This window comes from Medicago sativa, chromosome 7, assembly GCF_051527215.1.
Source record: "Medicago sativa cultivar Bolivia chromosome 7, Bolivia_mono, whole genome shotgun sequence".
Classification (NCBI taxonomy): Eukaryota; Viridiplantae; Streptophyta; class Magnoliopsida; order Fabales; family Fabaceae; genus Medicago; species Medicago sativa.
The window spans coordinates 100,676,040-100,698,416 of record NC_140755.1 but is presented as its reverse complement, the minus strand read 5'-3'; the positions used below and the strand labels follow the sequence as shown (position 1 = coordinate 100,698,416).

Below are 22,377 nucleotides of genomic sequence, written 5' to 3'. Positions count from 1 at the left end.
ATCAGACAATACTTTTGCTTGGTTTTCTCTTTCTTGGCTTGTACATGGAGCTTATTTCTTAATAATAATCCTATAATTTCAAGAGTATTACTTTTCCCACCCTATGCCTTTCCTCGCGCGCCCTATTTTTTTCCAAAATTACCCTCGGAGTTTTTCGGATTTTATAATCCGGAATGATGTTTTTCCAGAATTTTTTTTATTTTAAGCTTTCTATTGCTGTGAAATTGGTTATGTACAAGCTACAGATTTTAAAAATAACGGTGCACTTAACATTTATGGAGAGAGGTATATTCTGCAATGTGCTGTAGATTTTAAATATAATATGAATGATATTACTGAGTCAGTGAGTTGTCTTTCTTAATTTCTTTCTTCCAAAGGCATCAACACTGAATGAAGTTTTCAAATACTTGTTAGGTCATGATTCTAATGCTTTGAAGTGAGTATTGAAACTTTACTTGTCTCATTCATCACAAGAGTTATGGACATGTCAACTTCATACTTTGAGCATTGTTATGTAGAGAAATAAGTACTCCAACACCGGGTTCTAAGGATTTATTCTTCCCAACAAAATATACCAACCATTTTTTATGCAATTCAAAGCTTGTTTCTGGAAAAAAGTATTGGTCATACTAGAGAAATCCTCCATATAATCACATTCCGGATTACAAAATCCGAATTGTTTAACGTATTCCGGATTATGTAATCCGGAAACATCATTTTTCACCCTATTTGTTGACTTTCAACGTGAGTTACGGATTTTTCCGGATTTTGTAATCCGAAAAGCTCAAAAAATAGGGCGCGTTATATGATTTTTTCGGATTACATAATCCGAAAACCCCCTAAACGCCCTTTTTTCATGGTGCTGATGCAATCCGGATTCTATATTCCGGAATGCACCAGCACCAAATTTTTCATATGTAACAAATCTTCTAAAATTCTATGTGCATCTAAACTCTTAGAACCAGGACAAACTTTAAAAGTAAGAGTCCTTAACAATGTTGAATTTGCAAGTATGAACCGTATCAAACTCATTGCATGCTGAGAAATTCTACATGCTCTAACATGGATATTCACCATCTGCAGATTATTAAGGCAATCACTACTGCATTCTAACTCTTCTGAATGATCCGACACTTGTACGGTAGAAACATCGATGTAACTCTGAAGTGTAAAAATTAAAGTGTCAAAATACAACAATAAGAAATAAGCTAAGAAGCTTAGGTAATCATGTTTACATGTATAATAAGTTCAACCAAGCCAGGAGCACATTGGAGTGCACTAACAATATACAAAAGTTCTCCTCTATCATTTGCTCCATGATTTTTACACCCAAAATTCAAAATTCCATCATTTATACTTTTTTTCATGGTGCTAATGCAATCCGGATCCTATAATCCGGAATGCACAAGGGCATTTTTGAAAAATTTACAGGGCGCGAGAGAAGACCATAAGGTGGGAAAAGTAATACTCTAATTTCAATTGCTTAGCTCAAGGGGAAAACAATTCATGGATAGATGCCCTTGTTTGGTGGTTTTATAGGATTGAGTGGACCCTTTTGATTGATACATATACCACTACGTTGCCTCCATCACTTGCTCTGTCTTGCTTTGCTTTCGGCTAGTGAGACCTACTCATACAGTAGCACCTTTTATTTTTTTTATGAATTTTTTTGAGAGCAAGCAGAAATGTAGAATAGAATATTCCACGTGGGTCGTCCCCGTTCAATATGCATTTTTGGTAGAAGATTTTTATCATCTTAGGAAAAAAAAAAAAAAGATATTACCAGTTTAGTTCTAAATAATTTTGCACTATTATTGACCCTTTGGATAGCAATTATTACTATTAGCAATTACTAATTGCCGAGCGAATATGACTGTTTTGTTTTTATGTCGACCAATAGTTATAGTATACTTTTCGATCGAATCTTCAGTAGATACTTTAAACCGACACCAATGCACATGGCTATAATGAATCCAGGTCTCATCATTGGATTAAATTACTCCCTCCGTTTCAAAATGAGTGTCACTTTAGGCAAAAAAATTTGTTTCAAAATGAATGTCGCTTTACATTTCCAATACAACTTTAATTTTTTTCTTCCAACTTTACCCTCTCAAACTTTTCTCTCACACAATTTTCAATGCAACTTTAAGTTTGTCTTTTTCTAATAAAGTAAGGACAGTTTAGTAAAAGCGTTATATCCAATGATTATTTCATTCCATTTCTTAATCTGTGTGTCAAAGCCTAAAGCGACACTCATTTTAAAACGGAGGGAGTATTTTCTAAAGGAAAATGTTAACTAGTGTCTCGGGGCACTGGTTAAGGAAACCAAATATAGTATAAATACCTTGGAACTTGTGTAGTCAAAGTTTAAAAAGTGTAAAGAATGATGTTTTCAATGCAAATATTACCTTTTTTGTTTCCTTAACTAGTGCCCCGAGGCACTAGTTAACAAGACCATTTTCTAAAATATAAACTTTCTCCAATTTTATTTTATTTTTATCTTGTTCTTCCTTTATCACCACACACCGCCCCATTACATATCTGTTTCTTTTCTACATTTTCTATATTATATGCTTTCTTTATCACTCAGCGAGACATTTATGGTATGTTTGGATGATCAAAGAAAGTGAAAGGAAAGATAGTAAGAGGAAATATTGTTTAGTTGTTTATTTAGTTGATTGGAAAGAGAGTAGAAAGTAAATGGAAAGAGAGATGATTATTTAGTTGTTTGGTATCAAAGAAAGTGGAAAGAAAGTTGAAGGAAAGATAGATCTATTTTTATTAAATGACATTAATATCCCTACATTGATATATATGTATATACACACACCTATACATACATAATAAATATTAAATTTACGGTATAAAAGTAATTAAATTTAGAACATGCCTTAAGTATATGACGTCGTAAGTAAATTATTTTTTTATCAAATTTATGATAACAATGAACATATGGTAATGAAGAAAAATACTTCAAAAACTGAGGGTTATGCTATCATTTCACCATATTGGAAGCCCATCTCACACTTTAAACAATACCTTAGATATTGTTTGGTTCTAAGGAAAGAGATTGGATGGAAAGCAGCAAGAAAAGAAAGTTTATGGAAAATTGTGTTTCCATTGTTTGAATGTTCTGTCAATAAGGAAAGAAAGTATCATTTAGGCGGGTCCCACATTAAAAAACTTTCCTCCCATTAACGCGAAGAAAGTGTGAGATGGTTCTTGGCTTGTTTTAGTATCAAAATGAAAAAAGGCTTTGTGTCATGTTTTATACAGGAAAATTAGTTCACATCTAATTATATACTAATCTTGTTCTTGTCTTGTGAAGATGGTGCACACTCCTTAATTGGGACTTTGTTTCTCCTTATTACTACTCATGCTAAGCCTAAGCCTGGTAAACTCAAAGTGATGAGTGTGAATTCTCTCGGGACTGTTGTAAAAATAACCATTATTGTCACTTTAAAAAATACACATTTTTCCCTTCCTCAATTTTTTATTATTTTTTTTAAAATACTATGGGAAAAGCAAACAGGTACAAGTCTATTTTAATGTATATATGCATGTAGTTTTTCCAAACTCCAAAATTAATAGTTACCTTTAATATTTAGGGTTAAATATATTTTTGGTCCCTATAAATATATCAACTTTTTGTTTTAGTCCCTCTAAACTTTTTCTTAAACTTTTAGTCCCTATAAAATTTTCAATCACTACTTTTGGTCCCTATTTTTAAGTTAATTTTAGTATTTTTTTAATGAAATTGTGCAGAAATGTGTAGAATATTGTAAAAATATTTACCAAAAAAAATTAGAATTTTTTAACAAAACATGAATTTAATATGAAAATTCTAAATATGTTAGTTAAAAAATTCTTTTAAAACTTATTCTAGTTTTAAAACTTTTAAAACTAAATATGTTAATATGTTAAATTAATTTAACCTTTTAAGTGTTAAATTAACATAACTAAATATGTTAATATTAAAAATTCATATTAAATTTATGTTTTGTTAAAAAATTCTAAATTTTTTTGGGAGAGATTCTAATAATATTATGAATTTTTCTGCAAAAATTTATTCAAAAATATGAATTCTACATATGAGTTTACTTTAAAAGAGGGACCAAAAGTGAAGATGGAAATTTTTTGGAGGACTAAAAGTTGAAGGAAAATTTTAGAGGGACTAAAACGAAAAGTTGGTATATTTATAGGGACCAAAAACATATTTAACCCTAATATTTAACTATTATTTGTTTGCCTTTAAGAAAAAAATAATATAAATTTTTAAGTTTGGGGGGCATTTTGAAGGTAAGTGCAAAACTTTAGGGGATATTTGTAAAACGTCATGTTCACTAACAGAAAAATTTGACGGAGGGGATAAATTGATTAATGTTGTGAAATTTCAGGGGGACAATTGAAGTTTTGTTAATTTCAGAGGGTAATTGACGAAACATACAATTTTAGGGGGTAATTGCCTATTTACTCGAATTTATTTACTTTTTGTCTTAATTCAACACGTGCCACCACTTTGATCATAAGGTTGGTACATTAGCCAGTAATCATTCATGACTGAGTCAGAAGGGAATCCAACGGCTATAACATAGTTATGTGTGCATACTCTAACTTAAATACAGTATATATTAAAAATCTCAACATTAACCATTAACCATAAGCCACAAAGTGGTTTCTGTGCTCAACAGAGGAAAAAAGCAGGGCATGTGTGTCCCAGTCCCTCATAGACCAACATCTGTTCAATTCAATGCACATGATTAATTTGTGTCAACTATATAAAGAGAAGCAGCTAGATAACACGCACTTTGTATAAAGGAGTATTGAAGCTTTGGAAAATACAAAGAAAGAAACAATAAAGGCATTTTGATTTTTCTTCTTTGTGCAAATGGTACTGTGAAAAAAATCAGACCAAAAACATTTCCTTAGTATCAAAGAAACATATTTCTCTTTGTCATTTTACAACATAAAACATCGTTTTCATACTTTCATTTCTCACTTCTTTTTTTACCTAACCTTTTATACCTTTAGTTCAAGGATAGGCCTTTAAAAAAATTTCAGTCATGTTCTATTCTATGCTAAGTTTTTAAAAGCATTACATCTACATCATAAATCACACTAACATTCCAACAGCTCCATTCTAAATTCCAGAAACACTATTTCTTTCATCATGGCCAATGAAGCTTCTACTTGCATCTTGTTCCTATCTTTTCTCATTTTCTTCTGTTCTGGTAAGTAATCTAATCACTAATCAATCATTTTTCTTCTTGTGAACCTTGTTTAATGCTATTTTTACACTCTAATAATGCTACTTTCAAATTCTTTTCAGGAACCAATGCATTTTCAACTATTTCTGGAGCAAGATTCCTTCCAAAAAGCAAGATCTCAAAGTCTCAGATTCAGTTTCTTGTAACAGATCACAAGATTTGGAGAAAACTTCTAGACACAAACCCATCACCAACAATCATCACTGTTCCTTCAACCAATCCTGTCACAACAGTTTCTCCAACAAATCCAGGTGCAACACCTGTCACAGTTCCTTCTACTACTCCACCAGCTGTTCCATTATCACCAACAAATCCAGCAAATTCACCAGTACCTGTTACACCACCAACAGTTCCAGGAGGAACAACACCAGTGAATTCTTATCCACCACCATCACCATTATCAGGAGGAACAGGAACTGTTCCTGTCGCAAATCCTCCACCTTCAAGCACAAGTCCTCCATCTTCTTCTTCAGGAGGTAGCTGGTGTGTGGCTAAACCTGGAACACCACAATCTACACTTCAAACAGCATTGGACTATGCTTGTGGAACAAAAGGAACTGATTGTTCACAAATAAACCAAGGTGGTAGCTGTTACAATCCAAATTCACTTCAAAACCATGCTTCTTTTGCATTCAACAGCTACTATGTAAAGAATCCTGCTGCAACAAGCTGTGACTTTGGAGGGGTTGCTACCATTACTAGCACTAATCCTAGTAAGATCTATAATAGTTTTATATCCTAATTTTTCATATTATGCTTGATGAAATTTTAAAACATGTTTTGATGAACTCTTTTTTGAATTGTGACTAGGTTCTGGTACCTGCATCTTCCCATCAGCTTCAGGAGGAGGAGCTGGCACAGGCACAGGCACAGGCACAGGCACAGGCACATCCGGCGGGTAAGTGAGAACCGTGAAGGGAAAGCTTTCATTATGCAAGAATTCTTTGAATCCTTTTTAAGCCAATAAGATACTTACTCAATTCAAATATCTACGGATGTTTTAGATTTTCAAGTTTATTTCAAAACTATTTGTGTTTTAGAAATTTTAAGGCCTAATCAATGTCTTTTTTGTAACCAAACCTACCTTAGATGGAATGAGAACTTTGAAATATGGAGTAGAATCAATTAAGCATAATTTAGACCTTGTTTGGATATACAGCTTAATTAAGTTCTTCTAGCGTAAGTGCTTATGATATAGATGCTTATGTATAAGCTATTTCAATACCAAAAGATAAAATCAAATCAAATTATTTTCATATAAGCTATAAGTTGTTTTCACTTTTCATAGGGTCTGTATAGCTTATAGCTTATGTCTTATAAGCTCATTTGACTAAAAAAGACCAGTTTGGTAAACGTCACCTTCTCACACGAGCTTATCAGCTATCCACTATATGTTCATCCCCTATAAGCTAGTTTTAGATATTCGCTATTTTTTACCAAACAGAGCCACAAGCTATCTTGGAGCCCTTATGAAAATAAGTTGAAAACAACTTATGGCCATGTCTAAAACAGTTTCAGAATTGCTTATCTCAGTAGATAAATTAAAATTCGCCAATCCCAAACAGACTAGCTTAATGTGTATGTGTATTTATTACTTTTTAATATGTGTGCACTAAGCTTAATACATCAATAGGTATGGAACAAGGGAGTACTAATCATGGTCTTTTTATTCCCATCTTTTGCAGCTCTGGTACTACATCATCTCCAGTAGGTTTTGGGCCGCAAAGCTCTCCATTGGATTCCTCTCATTCAACTGGTCTGAGACCTTTGCTAAGCTGCATGGTTCTGGTGACATTATTGGTCAGTGGAAGACTCGGCATGAGCCCATAGTTAGCTTCCATGCTCTATCTCCTCGCTGTAGTTTGTTATACAATTCTACAAGCAGGTGTAGAAAGACAGTAGAGTAGTAGGGAGAGTTTGTGGCGATGATAGCTGAATGTGTTCCTTGATCTGTTTACTCAAGCTTAAGTGAAAGAACTTCAACAGCAGAAATAACTGAGGACCTCTTGGCTATAATCAGATTCAGGAACTGGAGTAGTTTAGGACTTTATGTAGATCAGTGTGTGCATTGTTTGTTTTGGAAATTCATTTGCATATAGACTGTTATTCAAGAAAATAAGTCATGTGGGTACTGGTAGAGTTTAAATCATTGTACTAACTAGTAGATGGTCAAGAGAACAATTTCATATCATGAGAGAGTCTAGATTAAGATGTCACTGTTATTATAATCATATGTAAATCAACAACTATGGTGTTGGTAAAACTTGGAAGACTTCTGAATCATCACTACAAACTGTATCATGCTTACAAATCCAACATCTTAGGTCCATCAGACCACTACGATTTTACTTTTACATCATGCCTTTCATTTTCGCAAATTCAGAAACAGTTATATCTAAATGCATGCATTTTCCATTTCAACGCTGTCACTGTCAGTATTACTGCATAATGTGTTAGACCAATATCCTATATTCTTTACAAAAATTGCCATTGACAGTAAATTTGTTGCTAGATTTGATTTTCTGTCAAATATTAATGCTGTCAGTATTAATGCTGTTATTTTAAGTCATTACCAAAACAAAGTGATAGAACAGAGAAAATGATGTAGGTTCTGAAAGGTATTTTACCTTGTTCATTAGGTTCTTTCTCTTCTCCCACAGGCACACACGTCGACTACAACAGAAAATAATTACCAAAACTTCTCTAATGAAATCGATTTTTAAGCCTACAAACACCATATAATCAGAGAACGATTCCGATTCCGGGAACCCAAAACAGGACGCAAATCCAACACAACCATAAGGCGAAACAATTCCGGTAACGCAAAAAACCTTGGAATACCAGAAATCCTCAATCAAAATACCGGTAAACAATTGAGAACAACACAACCATATGGAAAAACGATTAACAATAACATTTGTATTAAAAAAAAGGTACATTTTTACATTGTTTTAGCTGGTAAAAATTTGTATTAAAAAAAAGGTAATACATTTTTATTTTGATTAAGATTAAAAACAAATATTGAAACAAAAAACTGAATGAATGAAAGAAATTACTGATCGAACTTATATTCACAAGCAGTGACCAGTTAAATGCAATTTAACGCTTTAAGTTCACTTTTAAAAACAGATAATCCAAGTATGATCGAACTTATTATTCAAATCAAGCAAACGCAATCATAAGTCAAGTTCGTATGATCTGGAAAATTACGGTACTAATTTTCCAATCCAATGCAATTTCACAACAGTAAGTTATAACACCCAACTTTTGATTCAAAGATGGACTGACCATGAGAAACAATAAACATGGAAAACCTTTAAAACAACACAATCAAAACTTGTATTGAAGAGATGTCAAAATACAAACAGAGATTTATCTGGCCTAAGAAACTTGACTTCAGATTCAAATAAAAAGAAAAAAAATTCGATATTTTAAGCAATATATAATTTGCTATTACTAGTTATGACAATACTAGCAAAATTACCAACCCTTCAAAGAATTTTGTCTGCAGAAAGACTTGATGGTATCCCATGAAAAATAAAACATGCTAATCTGACCAGAATGCTAGTTAAACCAACAAACTTGAATAGCCATACTTCACAAAATAACAGCAACAGTGATCCATGTCTCAAACTAAGCAATTTCTTAATAAACAAAATCTGAAACAAAAATTGTCTTGCAATAACTATCATAAGGGTAAATTAAGAACTCAGAGTTCCTTAAGTTTTCACTTCTTGTCTTCCTTCTCTGCCTCGGCAGCCCTCTTCAGTCTGGCACCCAAATGGCGTTTGTTTGTTCGCTCAAGACGAAGCTTGTAATAAGCCTTAAATGCCTTCATTTCATTTGTAATCTTAACAAGCTCTACAGATGGCTTCTCCCTCACAATTGGTAAGTATGAACCTTGAACCTGTGTAGCATTTGCTAGTTCCTCAGGAGTGGAATCACCAGCCTGGAAATAAAAAACAGGGCCAGAAGAAATTAAGAATAATGCACAACTTTTTCTTTTTCAAATTTATCAGCAATGACGGTACCAAAATTAAGAAAAAGGTCATATATTAAAAGCATATAGCCGCAATTTGCATTACCTTGACCTTGCGTGCACGTCTTGGGAAGACGACCAACTTGGCCTTGTATGTCTTCAGCCTCTGCACGTTGGCTTGCAGACCTTCCAAGGATCGGTTCTTGCGGCGATGATCGACAGAAATACCAATAGTTGGAGCAAGCTTTTTGGGAATACCAGCAGCCTACATTATAAAATAGAAGAAATAAGAAATAAACCATTGAAAAGGTAAAGTAAAAAAGCAGAATATCAAAGTACAATGCATAGTTATACTCTATACTAGATGCACTCAAACTAAGGTCTTTTACTCTTTTAACATCTTGAAGCTAAAATTAGACAGAATTGAATATGAAACAGGTCACAACTGAAGAGAATATTCGGAGAACTCACTCAAACTGTCTATAATATGATTAGTGTTTTCAGTGGTGTATAAGCAAAGAAATCATGGATTATACAAGGAGGTTCACCTACGTACATTGGAGATTGGTGTAATATCATAAGTATAATAGTCGTGTAACAACTAAAGTAGATTTTGATGGTCATGCTGGATAAAAACTAAAAACTCCTAAAACCGGGCAGGGCATAGACCTATAACTTGATTGTCAGGGTTCCTAAACGGCATACGAGTTAAGGCCAGCCATAGGCCTTAAAAAACAAACTCAATTAAATTGGCTAGCCAATCCTATAGGTAAAAATACTCCATATGGACAGGTTGGTCCACTTGACAACAGGTTTGTACTGGAATTAAGAGAGAATTTTGCAAACGCTGGTGTGGATTGCAAAGGCAGAAGTACATCAAACAGAAAATTAGATTATATCTTTTAAATTATAATAATATCATCAGGTAGAGTTCCTGTAATTTCACATAGAGCTTGTTTGTAAAAAATTCACTTTCAAAAGTTTTCATCCATTTTGTTACATATTCTTAAAAAATGAAAACATGTTAATAATCAAAGCTTCAAATGAGAAGTTGTTTTGAGTAGCTTCTCTTGAAAATCATTTTCAATAACCGTTTTTAGTGACTTGCAATTTCGTAAACAAACACAACAGCTTCTATATTTTCTTTAAATCTCCAAAAGTAAATATCTAGAATTTTAGAGCATCAAAACCACTTTTTTGATAATGCTAAAACGTTCAATAAATTACATCGAAAAGAAAAATCACAGAAGTTAAAGATGTTTACCTTCAACTCCTCAAGGGAGAAGCCTTTACCAGCCCTTAGTTTCATGTTGTATTTCTGAGTCTGTCCATGAACAATAGGCCTGAGTGGTCCAGCTGTAGGCCTTGGGAAAATCTTCACGGCCTTCTTCTGACGAGCTGAAAATGCAACAATCCATCAAGTCAAATAAATCAAAGTTAACATTTTTATTTTCAATTTTCAATACATAAAACTTAATTAATCAAAATAATAGAATTATAGAGAAAATTACCTAAGCGTCTTCTCGTCTTCCTTGCAGGTTGGTTAAACCATGTCTTGACATAGTTTTGCCAATGCTTGCGGAAGTGTTCATTAGGGATAACATTGTTATGCTTCACCATTTTTCACCTTACCTTCAAATATCAACCAAAAAAACAATAAATCAGAAAGGTTAAATTCAAATAGAGTATTATAAGAATAATCATAATATTAACAGCGAAATTTGTAGAAAAAGTTGAGATCTAAGATGAGAAAAGCGGATTCGGATTCACGGCTATCATAAAAACCTGCAGTCACCCTATGATGAATCCAGCGCTCCATATCATTTCCCCAAAAACAAATAAAAAATCTGCACTGTTGAGGTTTTACGAATTGGTGCCAAACACATGGATGGATGATTTATGGTCATATAGACCGCATATATACATTCTTTCTCAGGCAAACAGTTCTGTGTAGCAAAAAGGGCAACCAATTCAAAAGCATAATCAATTGTGGGCACTGCTGCCATCAATGGTTGAGCTTTGCCATCAGCTAGCATTTTGCGATTTTTACAGCCGTGAATCCGAATCCGAATCCGAGAAAAGCACCAAGAGTTGTGATTGGAATGTGAAAGGAGAAGGTGAGAGAATGAGGTACCTGCGGCGATTTCACGAGTAGGAGCAGCTGAAGAGTAATGTGGCAGAAAATGGAGAGTAGGGTTAGGGTTTATTCGATAAATGGATTCTTAAAGGAATGGGCCTAAAGGTTGGGCCACCGGGTTGAGGCGGGCTGGCTTAGGCCTGCCCAGTTAACAGCTCTCTCTAGGAAGTTATACCCCACACCCCTACATTTTTACTTATACCTTGACCCCAACATTTAACACAAAGTTCCATTTTTACTCCCCTTGTAACGCCCTCCTTTTATTTAATTATTTTTATTAAGTTAGAGTCTATTTATGTGATTTATTTATATATATGAGGTGTTAGTATTTTATTATGTGACATTATTATATTATTTATTAGAATATGAGAATTATTAGTGTAAGTAGAATTGGAGGTTAGAATAGAAATAATAATAAGTTATTGAGCCTAAATAGATTTAGGAAGAGTGATTAATATTATAAATAAGGAAGCTTAGGTTAGAAAGAGTTTTTACGTTAAACCGCTTTTTTTTTGGAGAAAGAAGAGAAAGAGGAGAACTCAGAGAGAGAGAACCCTAGGAACGAAGAACGCTGCTTTTGATTTCAGAAAAACAATCTAAGGTAAGGGTGAGACTATCTTTCACTAATATTAAGTCTGTAGATCATTAGATTGCATCTAACATGTTTTAGGATGAGTTGTGAGAATTTGAGGAATTAGAATTTGAGTGAGAATTGATGATTAGATGATGGAAAACTATTGAATTGATGTAAGGGGGGACCATAAGGGCTGTATGAACATATGGGCAGTGAAGGGCTTTTGTTTTCCATTGTTTTTTTCATGATCTTTTGATAAATTCATGTTAAATTTGTGATCTAATTGTTGCTTTGATTTTGGATACATTCTTGTCCCTGAATTCATTATTTTCAAGTGCTAGATTCATAGTTGATTCATGGTTACATTCTGTTTCGATTTCTTATGTGTCAATCTGTGAAAAGGTCATTAATTCAATATTCAAAATATGATGTTTCTCGGTTCTTTACCATCGGATGCCTGATAATATTGTTATTCTGTTGCTATTCCTATTTGAAGATTGTTCTTGTTGCGTGATGGTTATTATATGATAGCTAAATTTGATCTGCTATTTTTATATAAATCAAATTAATTGGTCTTTGCTTATTTTTCCTTATTCGGTTCTACAATTATCCTTAGATGTTATCATTGCTTTATACTGTAATATATTGTAATCATGTGAGAATATTTTGATTATTACTTGTTATTATTATATTGTTTTGCCGTGCCTTACAATTTATTTATTTGAGTTTTCGATGTTGCTAGCTGATCTCGTGGTGACCTATATTTATTTGTTCTGAATTTATGTGATCTGCATACACTTGTATCTAGTATGATAATACTCACTTTCTCTATATTAATATATTGAATCTCACACTCATGCAAATTGTTATGTTAGTTTGCTTTATATACGGTGAAATACATTTTCTATGGTATTAATTAATGTGTGTCGCTTGTATCTTATCTCCGGTATTTGTACTAATATGATGTTTGCATTAATGAATTATTTGACGATGTGTTATTTGAAGATGTATGATTTAAAGATGTGTTATATGAAGATGTGTGATTTAAAGATGTGTTACATTATGATGTTGATATGCTATGAATTAATATGTGCTGCATATGTTGTTGTTGATCTTATTTAAGATGTAAATGTCGGTCTAAGTCAAAGAGTTTGTTAAGTCGTCGAGTCGTTATGAAGTCATCAAGTTATTAAGATGCCATGTTGTCAAGATGTTAAGATGTCATAGATGTTCATGAAGTTTCTAAGACGTAAGATGTTGAGTCCATGCATACTCATTTATAGATGAGGGCTCATGCCCTGGAGCTTTTGCTCAACCACGACGATGGAGTTTTTGCTCAACCACGACGATGAGAGCTTATGCTCAACCACGACGATGAGGGCTTATGCCCTAAAATGGTACCACATGCATTGCATTTCATGATGATTCGAGATGGTTTAAGACGTTAAGAGTTGCATAGTCGAGTCTAGATGCATTGTCAAGTCAAGTTGTTAAGTTGTGATGTTTTAACGAATTACCTTGTGATGTCTTTTAGTATGATGATATGTGACGATGACTGTGACTGCTATATGATGATATTTTGCTAAGATGAGTGATGATGTTTATGTATTTAATTATAATTATTAAATTATAAGATGTTTATGTTGTTAAATGTAATTTATGATTTATGAGCTTAATATTATTGTTTGAGAAATCTCACCCCTTCTGCGTATATGTTGCCTCGACCGTGGGTAATGTGCAGGTAATAAAGACTAGCTGTGTTCGTGAGTAGACTCCTCACATCGTGTCGTCTAGGATGCTCTGATACGCAACGGGATGGGGATTGTCTGATGCTTGTTTTCCTTGTTACGTATTTTATTTAATAAATGTTGAACATTTTTATGAAGACTATTTGAGATGTTAAGTTGTGGCCTTTTATGCCAAAGATTTTATGTGACGTTGCGAACTAAATTTCCGCTGCATTTGATTATTGAATTTTATAAAGACAGGTTGCTTAAATAAATAGTATTTCCTAGTATTATATTTGTTTTTAAATGATGTATTGATGTATGTGATGCTCCGTTATGTTGATAAACTCTGATAATTTTTATGAAATTTTTAAGTCGGGAAAACGGGGTGTTACACCCCTCCCTTCAAAGATGCTTGAATTACACTCTCCTCCCCTCTTATGCTAAAATATACACTCGTCTCCCTTGAAAACTAATATTTATATTCTCCTTCCTTACAAGATGCTTGAATTACAACATCATCCTTTAATAATTAAATATGCACTACACTTTAATCAATTTTAACATAAATAAATATTTTTATGAAATATATTAATTTTGAACCACCATTTAAGAAAAATTAATTCATTTCTTTATAATTTAAATGTCAATAATAATTAAATTTAAATATTTTGTTGTTGATTTTATAATTTAGAATATAAAATTAACTTTTAAATAATCATGTTTTATTGTCTTTAGTAATTTTTCACATATTTTAATTTTATTTTGAGTTGTTTCATATTTTATAATAGAGTTTAAAATTGCATGTTAATGAAATTGTAAATAAAAAATAGCGAATATATTCAATTTTTTTATTATATTAAAATAGACCCGCAATACTTTCTTTCGAAGTGTGTTAAATTAGTATTTTTTGCTAGATTATTCGAAATAAAAAAAATACCGAGGGAGTAAAGTGTAGATTTTAACATAAGAGAAGAGGGGAATGTAATTCAAGGTTCTCTTAGGGGAGGGGAGTGAAAAAATTTCTAATATGTTTTGAATAAGAAGGGAGGGGAGTACATATTTTAACATAAGAGAGGAGGGAAGTGTAATTTAAGCATCTCTGAGGGGAGGGGAGTGTAATTTACTCTAAAATAAATTCAATCACTCTTTCACTTGTTCACCCCACCGTTTTCCTGGAAAACGCAAAACAAACATTCACCTCACCTTCTTCTGAAAAACTTCCGCACAACAAACGGTGAGCATTACCGGAACCTTTTTTTGCCAAAAACATTCGATTTGATTTTTATTTAGCAGGCATCAACCGGAATGTTATTGTTAATCGTTTCTCCATATGGTTGTGTTTGTTCTCTCAATCGTTTACCGGAATTTTGATTGAGGATTTTTGGGTATTCCAAGGTTTTTTGGGTTACCGGAATTGTTTCGCCTTACGGTTGTGTTGGATTTGCATCCGTTGGATTCACGTCCTATTTTAGGTTTCTGGAATCAGAATCTTTTCTTTGATTATTATGGTGTTCTATCGACTTCATAATTGTAGGCTTAAAAATTGATTTCATTAGAAAAGTTTTGGTAATTATTTTCTCTGTTGTAGTCAACGTGTGTGCCCGTGAGAGAAGATAAAGAACCTAATGAATAAGGTAAAATACTTTTCAAAACCTGTGTCATTTTCTCTGTTCTATAACTTTGTTTTGGTAATTTTTTTTTCTCTAGGTGCTTCATCACACATGACTTGATGCTTCCGAACCTACATTGTTATATACTCTCTCTGGTCACATATATAAACAAAAAAACAACTTTTTAGATTCATTGAATAACTAATGTATATGGTCTATAAATGCGAATGGATACATTAATTATTCAATAAACCTAAAAAGTTGTATTTTGTTTATAAATATGAACGAGGAGTGTTAATATGATAATTATTTCCGAAAAGGATAAGTAGAATTTTTCGGTATAACACCTTTTAGAAAAGTATAACGAGTGTTCCGGGAAAATATAGGAAGCATATTGTAGGAGGAATAAATCAGAAATATATACATGAACAAATATTATGTGGGGTGAATTCGAATGGGAAATTTTAAAAACGAGGGTGAAAAATTAATGTGTAAAAGGTTAAATAGTAAAGAGGGTAAAGTTGGAATTTATGAATATTTGTAGGGGTGAAAGTACATGTGTTGCAGTATAATTTTCCTCTCTCTAACTTTGATTTTTCTCTTTGGTGCTTCTACGTGATTGTTCCCACAAAAGATACTTGTGTAATAAGCAAAGAAGAGACATAGGAGTTTAGGGCTAGCCTAACAATTTAAATCCCATGAATAACACTGACGTTGTTCTCTCGAGTTTTGATAGTTAATCCTAAAAAAACTTATGCACATAAAATAAAAAGGCAACGAGATAATTAGTCTCCATGTTTGAGACCACTATTAATGGTAAAATAAGGATAGCTCATACATGCCCTTTATATCAAGGATAGCTCATACGTGACCGTTGTTGCAACACTTTTAACGTTCTTCTAAGAACATTGTTTAAAAAAAAATGTCCTTCTAAGAACATTTTTTTTTTAAGGAAAGTGTTAATGAGTGCTCCAGGCACTTGAACTCTATATGGTAAATTTTTCAGAAAATTTGTAAAATCAATGTATTAGAAATTAAAATATTTAAATTTTATAAGGAATTCCTTCAAAAAAAAGTTTTATAAGGAAGAATTTATTATTTTAGAATCCTTAAAAAGTGTTTTGAGAAAAGTGTTCCGAGGACACTCAATAACTAAACCATTTTTTAATAATTTTTTTAATATTCATTCTCTTCTCTTGTAGGATATAATCCATGTAAATCTTACAATTTGTGAAAAATGGATTCCACATAAAATAATGAGACTTGTATTGATTTCATATAATAAAAGAATAAATATTAAAGAGAATGTTGAAAAAAGATTGTTTTCGAAAGTCCTCCTTATGGGTTGTTGTCGCGATTTGTTTGATCACCAAACATATATAAAAAAGCCATAGGCAACAAAACTTGTATGATAAAGACTAAGAGTGGTAAAAGGGTCATATTAATCAATGTCCCGAAACACTAGTTAAGAAATTTAAAAATGAATACTTTGGAGAAATATCTAGGAAGGTGCCTTGTAACAACAATAAATCCAAAGTCCTTTGTATGAAGTTAAGTTACGAAAATATAAAAATAGAAGTAACTGAAGGGAAGCAAAGTGAAAGAATCAAGCACCTTACCTTACCCTTACCCCACGAGTCGAAGATAATGACAAATTGACCCAAAGCCATCAACAAAGAATTTTCAGAGTCACTCATTCCAAACACTACTCTCCACCTCAAGTCTCTCAATCCAAACCCATGCAATACGCAAGAAGAAAACCCGACCCATTGCATACGACAGCAATTGGAAAAAGGGTAAAAGAGTCAAAGCAAGTACATATCTTTCATTCACCAAAATGATAGCCATAAAAACCGAATCTTGTGTAGTCTCTTCAACTTCTCCACCATATATAGTTAACTAAGCAAACCAAAACAAAACCCTCAATCTCTTCACCTTTACTATGCTTTGACTCTATCGTTTCTTCTGTCACACAAATCATCATCGATCAATCAATGAGTGTATAATATCAAATCAATTATTACATACATATACTTATATAGATAAAATTAGGTTTTGTATAGTTAGTTTGAATCGATCTTTGTGGAATTAAGATCGGAGATAAGATCGGAGATAAGATCAGATGGGCGGAGGTGGAGCGACAACTAACGCGGAGGCGCAGTATACGACGGCGAAGATATCGGTATGGTGGGATATAGAAAACTGTCATGTTCCTAAAGGCTCCGATCCACATGCAATTGCGCAGAATATCAGTTCAGCACTTGTTCGTATGAACTATTGTGGTCCCGTTTCCATCTCCGCCTACGGTGACACCACTCGTATACCTGCGTCTGTACAGCACGCGCTTTCTAGCACCGGAATTTCACTTAATCATGTTCCCGCCGGTAACGAACTTACTTCGATTCTGTTGAATTTTCGAATTGCGATTTCAGCTATGATTTATGAACTGTCGGTTTTTGATTTCTGTGATTGATTCGTTGATTCATTGATTGATTTATGCTCGTATGAGTTCATTTCTGTGATTGATTTGGGTATTTTACGCGGCAAGTGAGTACTGAACTTGTTTTGACGAGAATCAGCAACGTGGACTGTTATTGAATTAAAAAGAATTATACTCTGTTGAATTTTTTCTCAGTATAAGGTGATTTGATTTGAAGCATGGTTTTAAATTGTGATTGCGGTAGAAGTTGATGTGGCTAGCTATTGTGATAGCTGATACTGTGGCTGTTGCGATGTGTGTTGCTGTGATTGCGCGGGAATTTAATTCTGCATAAAATATTATAGCCCTGACTTATTGCAGTGTTTGCGATGTGTATTGCTGTAATTTCGTGGGATTTTATTTATCACGTGATGCGGTTCGCAGTTTGTACTGTCTATATGGTATTAAAAATCTGATTTGTGGAATTATCAATAATTTGTTCACTTGTTTGCTTCCTTTCTCGAGGCTTTGAGATGTAACGTAAACAAGTGAACAAATTTTAGATACATTTATGTTCAGATTTTTAGAAACATCTGTGTCAAATCACTTGTTTTCTTCCTTTCTTGAGCCTTTGAGGTGTAATTTTGATAATTTGGTTATTTACTGTGTTGATTGATTGTGTGAAAATAGCGTGAAATTTGTTCACTGTGTTGATTGAAAGATAGATTTGGTTCACTTGAAACATTCACGGTTGATTTGTGGTATTTACTGTGTTGAACAGTTAATACATTTGGCACATTTCACTCTATCAATCAACACAGTAAATACCACAAATCAATAGTGTGAAATTTTGATACATTTGGTTATTTTTGTGCTGAAGCTTTTTTCATGTTTGGTTATAGGTGTGAAAGATGCAAGCGATAAGAAAATCCTTGTCGACATGCTGTTCTGGGCAGTGGACAACCCTGCACCTGCGAATTATTTATTGATTTCGGGTGATCGAGATTTTTCTAATGCCCTCCATCAACTGCGAATGAGGAGGTATAATATTCTTCTCGCACAACCTCAAAAAGCATCTGCACCACTAGTTGCAGCAGCTAAGAGTGTATGGCTTTGGACTACTCTCTTAGCTGGAGGACCTCCACTAACCAGTGGTGATACACAACAACTCAGTAATAGTAGCTTCTTACCGTCTTCTGAAACTATACAAGTTCCTGTCTCAAATGCTGCTCAGACACAGCAACAGGGGGGTCCCTATTCTGAAATTCATGCTGGAAATTCAAATGTTCAAAACGGAGGAAGGGGATTTGATTCTAGATATCAGGGTAGACCAACTTGGAGAAACCCGAGTCAACCAAATGGACCGAAAGCCATGAATCCACCCCCAGTTGGACTTCAAGATAACCGTAATAATGTAAACAATTATCGACCTGGCAACTATAATCCAAATGTTCCTCAAAGTGGATCAACCACAAACTTTGAGCGCGCCAATTCTGATCCATTATGGAGCAATAATGGTAATCAACAAGGAAATCATCAAAATCAACAGGGAAATCATCAAAATCAACAGGGGAATCATCAAAATCCATATTCCCAGCCATTAAGACCAAACGGTTTTCCATTGCAACCTCCTTTTGCACCTAGTAATTCATATTCTCCAAATTCCCATACTTTTGCAACTACACCGGTGCCACCTAGGACTGTTGGCAACAATTTCAGTACAGGATCACCTAGAACTGTGCCAGATATTGGCAATCTGAACATATCTGGTTATCCCAATAATGGTCATAACCCCCGCACTGTTCCGCAACGGAGTGGAGATTTGAAACCGAATCCTAAGAGTAGTGCTCCACTTCCGGTAAGATCAACGAATGAACAAAATGGACATATGGTGCATAGCAGTACCACACAAGGCTATCCACATGGTCCAGAATATCAACCTACACACTCGACAGCAATGGGTAATAATAAACTTCCCTCTAATGGTAAGTGGGGATCTTCAGGTTGTCCTAAACCTTCTGAATATGTACAAGGCCTTATAGGTGTTGTTTTACTTGCCCTGAACTCACTAAAAAATGCCAAGATGATGCCAACTGAGAAGAATATAACTGATAGCATCCGTTATGGAGATCCCAAGCATCGCAACACCGATGTTAAGAAAGCTCTGGAGAGTGCTATGGAGCAGCAGATGGTGGTAAAACAAAATTTAGGTGCTTTAACGCTGTATGTTGGTAAGAATGACAAACTCTGGAAGTGTGTAAATCCCTTAGGTGGAAATCCTAAACAGCACTCCAAAGAAATTTGGGACGAAATTCAAAATTTTCTAACAACCCCTGCTGGTAGATCGGCAATAATGGATACACAGTGCAAGTAAGAATATTTAAACATAGAATATATTAATTGACCAATAAAATAGACTATATTCATTTCCTAAAAGATATCCCCGCATTCTGATGAATCTATTCTATTTCTGTAGGTATGAAGCAGGTATTGTGATAAAGAGCATGTGTTTTAAAGATCTTGCTTTGGGCGATGTCCTTCAGATATTGAACATGGTGATAACCCATAAAAAATGGATAATTCATCAGCAGTCTGGCTGGCAACCACTCATCCTTACTCTTCCCGAGTCAAACCCCGATTCAGGGGTGACTTCTGACGCATAGCAGCACCCTGATTATGGTAATGGAAACTTGAAAGGCAGCCAGAGAAAACTCATAAAAGTAATTGAATATATCACCAGCCAGTTGGACCAGTAATTATTCGAATGATTCTCATTTTTCTCGTATGAATCAAACTATAGGTAGTAATGTTGAACTCTAGTATTCAAGTATAACAAGTATCTTTTTTGGTTATTTCAATGCCTTCAATTCGTCGTCGGAGATAAATGGAAACAGAAAAATGAATGCAGCATTTTGACGATACCCGAAAAATACCAAATACTACAGTTTGGTATGGTTGCTGAGGTTTCTACTATGCCCCGTTATACATCACAGTGGATCTATCTTGGAATTAGTTTACCTTCCTGTGTCTTAAGCTTCTGCTCAATTTCAGTCTTCCTACAAATATACATTTTGCTCGGGGAGTTCTTCCTTATTAGACTGGACTACTTGGATCCGTTTTAGTGATATATTTGATAATGTCGAGATATTTGCCAAATGTGTCGAGATATTTCCTTCAATCTATCTTGGTGACCAACCTTGGAGCTGTTTGTTTAACATTTAAGTGATCTACCAAGTCAGATTTTTCAGGGTGTATTGTAAAATGGAAGTCCAGAATTTGTTCATTTGACGCCATGTCTTCGAAGTTTCAAATGTTGCAGGAAGGTTAATTACTGAAAAGAGAACACTTAAAATTGCACAAGATTGGAACTGCACTTGAACTTCTGCATCAAACTCTTAATTTGCTATCTGGACACAATTACAAGGTATGTTTATTATGATGGAATTTGATTATGAGAAATCACGTTATTGAGTTTTCAACATGATTCAAAATGGTGAAATAGCGCACCCCGTTGCATTTCTTGTTGCTGATGGTACCTACAGAGTTATGATGTTGAATAATTATCCGGAAATACAGCTTTTGGATGTCTGGCTCTATATACTGAATTTGGTGATTTAGTCGCGAATTGGTCTCTGGTCTTTCTGCTTTCTATTGCCTCTTAATGTCAGTGGTAGCTGCATGTATAATCCGTATTTAAATTTACATTTGCTTTGGATTCATAAATAAGTTGTTTAATGTTGTTTATTTTCATCTTTCTTTGTATTGGACATATCTTTATAGATGTACTCAGAACTGGAATAGCGATCAATTTGTTTGATCGGATCAATTATCAAAACCTTGTCATTACCAGTTTTCACTTGTATTTGTTGTACTTATTTGCAATCTAAATTCTTCATTGTATCATGGTAATGATATTGCAAAGGTATAAGCCAGCTGTTTGGACATGGAGATCTTCATTTCATTGCTTCTCCAATAGACATTTGACAGGTTAATGGTTCCACGATTGAGATTTGTTTTTGCAAATCAATTTATTTAAAAAGATTTGAGGTTGATTAGCTGACTGAGAGTCCTTCTAATGCACGTGTTGATTAGCTGATTTGAGGTTGATCAACTTCTTGATATTGTTGATTTTTTATTTTTATTTTCTCAAGTTGTTTGAGAAATCACTCATTCTTTTGCTTGCTAATTGTTCTGTACAACCAATGGTTCAGTTACCCAAGAGATCAATGTTCCAATTAAACCTTGAAACTAGGGTGTTTTTATATATTTTTTTCATTAAAAACCACTCTTGCTATTTTTAAGTGCTTGTTTAGGATTTAAAAAAAAAAAATCATTTTTGACTCTAAAATGAAAAGCTCTAGGTTTTTTCAACACAATCCATTTTTTTAAAAGTTGTATCATACGCACCCATAATGCACGTGTCTAATAGATGAAGATGAAGAGAAATGGAGATGTTTTAGAGTGGAGATGATTTGAACGTATAACTAAAATTTATGTATCTCTTCAATATTCAAAACGCTTAAATGTAATTTTGATCATGCATTTTTTAAAACCAACATTTTAGCCTTTTTATTTTGAAAGTCAACGGAAATTTATGGTCCCATCCTCTTTTGATGATGTGGAGTGTTCATTAATGATGTAAGTCCTACATGGCATCACTT

The 22,377-nt window shown here is 33.7% G+C and overlaps 3 protein-coding genes across 4 annotated transcripts; 2 read left to right on the top strand and 1 right to left on the bottom strand.

The window, feature by feature from the left end:
• Positions 1 to 4,807: 4,807 nt before the first annotated feature.
• LOC146911255 (Carbohydrate-binding X8 domain superfamily protein) lies at positions 4,808 to 7,621 on the top strand. Its single transcript, XM_085723434.1, has 5 exons — positions 4,808 to 4,891; positions 5,134 to 5,231; positions 5,330 to 5,980; positions 6,078 to 6,165; positions 6,953 to 7,621. Exons 2-5 carry the CDS (start codon positions 5,171 to 5,173, stop codon positions 7,095 to 7,097), a joined length of 945 nt encoding a protein of 314 aa, XP_085579560.1. The 5' UTR covers positions 4,808 to 4,891; positions 5,134 to 5,170; the 3' UTR covers positions 7,098 to 7,621.
• Positions 7,622 to 8,832: 1,211 nt separating this feature from the next.
• On the bottom strand, positions 8,833 to 11,431 carry LOC146911254 (large ribosomal subunit protein eL13z). Of its 2 annotated transcripts, none has more exons than XM_085723436.1 (5): positions 11,378 to 11,431; positions 10,758 to 10,871; positions 10,511 to 10,644; positions 9,353 to 9,511; positions 8,833 to 9,216 (listed from the first exon to the last, which is right to left on the bottom strand). In XM_085723436.1, exons 2-5 carry the CDS (start codon positions 10,864 to 10,866, stop codon positions 8,995 to 8,997), a joined length of 624 nt encoding a protein of 207 aa, XP_085579562.1. In that variant the 5' UTR covers positions 10,867 to 10,871; positions 11,378 to 11,431; the 3' UTR covers positions 8,833 to 8,994. The 2 variants fall into 2 exon arrangements, with proteins under 2 accessions (XP_085579562.1, XP_085579561.1); XM_085723435.1 differs by having other exon boundaries at positions 10,758 to 10,878; positions 11,381 to 11,431.
• A 5,741-nt stretch (positions 11,432 to 17,172) lies between these two features.
• On the top strand, positions 17,173 to 21,572 carry LOC146911253 (Putative endonuclease or glycosyl hydrolase). The gene is made up of 3 exons (XM_085723360.1): positions 17,173 to 17,681; positions 18,619 to 20,086; positions 20,193 to 21,572. The coding sequence occupies exons 1-3, from the start codon at positions 17,420 to 17,422 to the stop codon at positions 20,377 to 20,379; spliced, it is 1,917 nt and encodes a 638-aa protein (XP_085579486.1). The 5' UTR covers positions 17,173 to 17,419; the 3' UTR covers positions 20,380 to 21,572.
• Positions 21,573 to 22,377: the final 805 nt, after the last annotated feature.

Bases quoted from the DNA above. Each gene is read 5' to 3' on its own strand.
- LOC146911254 (XM_085723436.1), bottom strand. From the start codon at position 10,866: ATGGTGAAGCATAACAATGTTATCCCTAATGAACACTTCCGCAAGCAT. The intron at 9,512-10,510 runs GTAAACATCTTT...TTTATAATGTAG, and splicing joins TCTCCCTTGAGGAGTTGAAG to GCTGCTGGTATTCCCAAAAA. The intron at 9,217-9,352 runs GTAATGCAAATT...TTTTATTTCCAG, and splicing joins GACGTGCACGCAAGGTCAAG to GCTGGTGATTCCACTCCTGA.
- LOC146911255 (XM_085723434.1), top strand. From the start codon at position 5,171: ATGGCCAATGAAGCTTCTACTTGCATCTTGTTCCTATCTTTTCTCATT. The intron at 5,232-5,329 runs GTAAGTAATCTA...AATTCTTTTCAG, and splicing joins TCTCATTTTCTTCTGTTCTG to GAACCAATGCATTTTCAACT. The intron at 6,166-6,952 runs GTAAGTGAGAAC...CATCTTTTGCAG, and splicing joins GGCACAGGCACATCCGGCGG to CTCTGGTACTACATCATCTC.
- LOC146911253 (XM_085723360.1), top strand. From the start codon at position 17,420: ATGGGCGGAGGTGGAGCGACAACTAACGCGGAGGCGCAGTATACGACG. The intron at 17,682-18,618 runs GTAACGAACTTA...GTTTGGTTATAG, and splicing joins ACTTAATCATGTTCCCGCCG to GTGTGAAAGATGCAAGCGAT. The intron at 20,087-20,192 runs GTAAGAATATTT...CTATTTCTGTAG, and splicing joins ATAATGGATACACAGTGCAA to GTATGAAGCAGGTATTGTGA.